The sequence below is a fragment of the Alosa pseudoharengus genome, unplaced genomic scaffold, assembly GCF_046254945.1.
Source record: "Alosa pseudoharengus isolate Yale_2024_CS ecotype anadromous, Long Island Sound unplaced genomic scaffold, YU_APseudo_1.1 YU_APseudo_1.1_scf_4, whole genome shotgun sequence".
Taxonomy (NCBI): domain Eukaryota; kingdom Metazoa; phylum Chordata; class Actinopteri; order Clupeiformes; family Clupeidae; genus Alosa; species Alosa pseudoharengus.
In genome coordinates, this window is record NW_027468774.1 from 6,190,772 (window position 1) to 6,195,771 (window position 5,000).

The following is a 5,000-nucleotide window of genomic DNA, read 5'->3' on the forward strand; positions in this document are numbered from 1 at the left end:
GCCAAAGTACTGGATAAACAAATAGTGTGCGTGCAACAGAGGAAAAGTGCTTTTGTTTTGCTTTAATTCATTACCTGTGAAATTAAATGTGTGTCTCTGTCACTGTAGTAAATGCCCCCTCTGTCACTGTACTGTAGTAAATGCCCCCTCTGTCACTGTACTTTAGTAAATGCCCCCTCTGTCACTGTACTTTAGTAAATGCCCCTGTACGTTAGTAAATGCCCTCTCTGTCACTGTAGTAAATGCCCCCTCTGTCACTGTACTGTAGTAAATGCCCCCTCTGTCACTGTACTTTAGTAAATGCCCCCTCTGTCACTGTACTTTAGTAAATGCCCTCTCTGTCACTGTACTTTAGTAAATGCCCTCTCTGTCACTGTACTTTAGTAAATGCCCCCTCTGTCACTGTAGTAAATGCCCCCTCTGTCACTGTACTTTAGTAAATGCCCCCTCTGTCACTGTACTTTAGTAAATGCCCTCTCTGTCACTGTACTTTAGTAAATGCCCCCTCTGTCACTGTAGTAAATGCCCCCTCTGTCACTGTACTTTAGTAAATGCCCTCTCTGTCACTGTAGTAAATGCCCCTGTACTTTAGTAAATGCCCCCTCTGTCACTGTACTTTAGTAAATAAAGTTACCAGCACAGGTGAATGGCTGCTGTGTAGCCTAAACAGTCGTGAAGTTTTAGTAGTTTTAATAGTCAGCTGGAGAAGTTAACAATGTTACCAGCGAGAGTTACGGCTCAGAGGAAGGAGAGAAGAGAAAGAACTAGAACCAGGGGCATGGCAGGTTCCAGCAAAAGGTATGAAGAGTTAACCAAAGTAGCTCTACTGCTCAGACCTTTCTTGACACGGTTAGCTGCTGCTCTTGTTTACATTTTTTGCTTCTTCAACGGTGTGCAGAGTTGGTGGCACGTTGGCAAGCGCTTTTGTGACGTCACATATTGCACAGTGTAATCGCAGCCTTTGTGGTTAGAAAATCGTGTTTCATTATATTGTGATATTACTGCAAATGCAATTGAACATTCAGCCCTAATTCACGCACAGACACACGCGCCGACACACAAACGCACATGCACGCACAGATACACACACATGGACGCATACACACACCGACACGCACATGCACGCATACACAGACACACACACATTATGCACGCACACGCACACACACTGAAAAACCAGATTCAGAGAACAAGTGTTCTCTGCTCTTTCCCTCTCAATACAAAAACATAGGAAGCACTCTCACGAAAACTCATTTTGGGTGCTAACTCTAGGTGACGACAATGGCAAGAAGGCCAACAACCCAAACCACTGTAACTGCATCATTGACCAAATCTTCACCGGCGGCCTGCAATCGGACGTCACGTGCCAAGTCTGCCAGTAAGGACACCTCGTTTTTCTTCTTCCTTCCTCCTGCCCCCCCCCCCATCTCTTCTTCTGCCTGTGTGTTCACCTGTCAATCACTTCCCTGTGCTCTGTCTCCACCTACTGGCAGTACACCATAATAGCAGCATGACTCATCCCTCATCCTGGAGACTGACTTGAGGATGCGTTTGAGGATGCAATCAAATGAGCATATTATTGTTGACTGTGTGGTCCCATCAACTGGCCTGCATGCAAGGAAATCCAAAGAAAAGTATTATTTTAACATGTGGATGTGTGTTGTACAGTATTTGAGGATTCCATGAAAATATGATTTGTTTCCTAGCAAGGAACCCATGTTCCATTGTGCTGCGTTCCTCAACCATTTAGCTGATGTATGAGAATAATGTGTTGTGCCCAGGGCAGTAAGCATCTGCATGATAAAGACCAGAACAAAGAGGAACACAGAGGTGCTAATGCTCATCCTCCTCTTGTCTCTCTGTGTGTGTCTGTGTATCTCTCTCTCTCTCTCTCTCTCTCTCTCTCTCTCTCTCTCTCTCTCTCTCTGTCTGTCTCTCTCTCTCGTTCTCTGTCTGTCTGTATGTGTGTGACTGTGTGTGTGTGTGTGTGTGCGCGCACCTGTGTGTGTGTGTGCCTCTGTGTGTGTGTGTGCCTCTGTGTATGTGTGTGTGCGCCTCTGTGTGTGTGCCTGTGTGTGTATGTGTGCCTGTGCGCCTCTGTGTGTGTGTGTGCGCGCCTCTGTGTGTGTGTGTGCGCCTCTGTGTGTGTATGTGCGCGCCTCTGTGTGTGTGTGTGCGCCTCTGTGTGTGTGTGTGCGCGCGCCTGTGTGTGTGTCTGTGCGTGTGCGCCTGTGTGTGCTTCTGTGTGTGTGTCTTCGCCTCTGTCTGTGTGTGTGTGTGTGTGTGTGTGTGTGTGCGCGCAGCGGCGTCTCCACCACGATAGACCCGTTCTGGGACATCAGCCTGGACCTGCCGGGCTCGTCCACGCCCTTCTGGCCCCTGAGCCCCGGCACCGACAGCAGCACTCCCAATGGGGAGAGCCACCTCACCGGCTCCACCACACTGACCGACTGCCTACGCAGGTGTGTCCCACACACACACACACAGCTGTCCATCTGCTCAACGTCCATCTTCTCATCGTCCGCTGGCTTTTAGAGCACTGAAACTCGCTCATAATATCATCAACTCACTCTCTCGAATTGGCCAACCCAACTCCTCTTTTGTTTAGCCTGACTTTTACGTGTGTGATGTGGAAATTCAAATAAATGTCAGGGTTCCCACGGTCATGGAATTAGCCCAACTTTGTTTATTCAATATCCATTTATTCCTCTCGCTCTAAAAAAAGTAAAAAAATTCTTGAACGCTACACTACTGTTCTGAAATGTTGTACCCTCCATTATAAAGTGGGTTATGGAAATGTCGTTTTTTTTGTCAGGGAAAAGTCATGGAATTTTACATTTCACTTTGAGTAGGAACCCTGAAATGTGATTGTGTGTGTGTGTTGTGGCTGGATCGTATTGCCTGAATGTCTCTTGTTTGGTGTGTGCGTGTGATGTGGAGATTCAAATAAATTTGATTGTGTGTGTGTGTTGTGGAGATTCAAATAAGTGTGTGTGTGTGTGTGTGTGTTGTGGCTGGATCGTATTGCTGAATGTCTCTTGTGTGTTCTGCTGGTCTCATGTGGCCAATTCTCTGTGCAGGTTCACTCGGCCCGAGCACCTTGGAAGCAGTGCCAAAATCAAGTGTGGCGGTTGCCATAGTTACCAGGAGTCCACGAAACAGCTGACCATGAAGAAGCTGCCCATTGTGGCATGTTTCCACCTCAAGGTGGGTGCACAGCCAGCCGTCTGGGGGCCTAGCGAGAGAGCAGGCATGTCCACAGCCAGCCCTCTGGGGGCCTAGCGAGAGAGCAGGCATGTCCACAGCCAGCCGTCTGGGGGCCTAGCGAGAGAGCAGGCATGTCCACAGCCAGCAGAGAGTCTGGAGGGGGAGAGGGACTTTAAGTGAAGCCTTTGTACCATTATCTACCCTGTCTGTCTGTCTATATCTGCGTCTGTCTGTATCTGAGTCTGTCTGTCTGTCTGTGGTAAGAGGTGTCTTGGAGGGTCCTGTAAAATGGTGTGAGTGGTAAGAGGTGTCTTGGAGGGTCCTGTGAAATGGTGTGAGTGGTTGAGTGTTAAGACACATCAGGAGTTTTACTCTTTCTTTGTTGCTTCTCCACTTCTTTCTTTTTTTCTTTCTTTTTCTTTCTTCCTCTCTTTCTCTCTCTCTCTGTCTCTATCTATCTCTCTTTCTCTCTCTCTCTCTCTCTCTCTCGCTGTCTCTATCTATCTCTCTTTCACAGCGGTTTGAGCACTCAGCCAAGTTACGGCGGAAGATCACCACCTACGTCTCTTTCCCTCTTGAACTGGACATGACGCCATTCATGGCCTCCAGGTGTGTGCGCGTGTGTGTGTGTGAAAGAGAGAGGGAGAGCGATGACCTGTCTAGAAGTTACCTTGAGATGTAGTTATGGCCAAGTGTGTGCTGTGTGTTGCCCCATGACGACATGAAATCTAAATGTAGTTAGTTTAGTAATCACTGTATTGTGCAACATAAAATCTAACTGTAGTTAGTTTAGTAAACACTTTATTATGCAACTTGAAAATGTATTTGTTTGGCAAGTTTAACCCTTAGAACCCGATTTACGCAAAGTGCGTCAAAAAACACACCCTTTCTTCTCTGTTACATTGCTCCGGGACTGTTCATCGCCTTTATTGCAAGACAGAGCAGAAGTGGGGCTTTCCAAAGAGACCACACACTTGTCTGTACGATCAAGTATGAAAATTAAAAAAAAAATCATGAAATTAAATCAAATTGCATCATATTTACAGTCTATACTTCTCTGCGTTTACCTGCGCACCCATTACTCTCGTTTGAATTACTCGCGAACCCGTGATCGCATAGATATGGCAAGCATATCAGATGAAAGAGGAGACACAGGGCTATCCATTGGTACCATGTATATCGATCTTTCTGGCTTATAAAAACAGACGAAGTGACTGCAATATAATAATGTAATGTACACAAACCAACGCTGCACACCCATTACTCTCGTTTGAATTACTCGCGGACCTGTAATCGGATAGATAGGTCACGCATGTCAGATGAAATGTGAGACTCAGAGCTATCATTTGATACCAGTACATCCTTCTGGGTTATAAAACAGACGAAGTGACAGCAAAATAATAACTTCATATAACTGGACTTACCCCACGTTTTTGTCTGTTCCTGTGGGAAAGCATGTTTATAATCCAACGCTATCGTGTGTTTCTCTATGGCAAAGCATGTTCATAATCTGGTTTTGAGATCCTAGCAAATTCCTGCATGGCACCCAATTCAAGGCTCACATTGCATCCCAATTTGTTCAACAAAGAAACACCTTTTTTTCCCCTTACTTTGTTCATGGCAATGCAGTAAAAAGTTGAGAATCATTATGAGTGCATACACCATTGACACGCAGGCTAACACGCAACCTCGGGGCAAGTCAGGTCAGATCAGTTCGTGTCACAGATATGGAGCGCAGAAAGGTCATTTTTCATCACTAAATAAAAAATGGCATTTATTTCCGTAAATCACAC

General features: G+C 46.1%; 1 protein-coding gene across 2 annotated transcripts in view; it reads left to right on the forward strand.

The window, feature by feature from the left end:
* The window catches only part of LOC143103266 (ubiquitin carboxyl-terminal hydrolase 22), a 30,457-nt gene that overhangs the window by 22,221 nt on the left and 3,236 nt on the right, over positions 1 to 5,000 (forward strand). For both annotated transcript variants that reach the window (XM_076267085.1, XM_076267086.1), the window contains 4 exons: positions 1,273 to 1,378; positions 2,304 to 2,462; positions 3,081 to 3,207; positions 3,725 to 3,816. In XM_076267085.1, the coding sequence (XP_076123200.1) occupies positions 1,273 to 1,378; positions 2,304 to 2,462; positions 3,081 to 3,207; positions 3,725 to 3,816 (484 nt within the window). The remainder of the gene's footprint in view (positions 1 to 1,272; positions 1,379 to 2,303; positions 2,463 to 3,080; positions 3,208 to 3,724; positions 3,817 to 5,000) is intronic.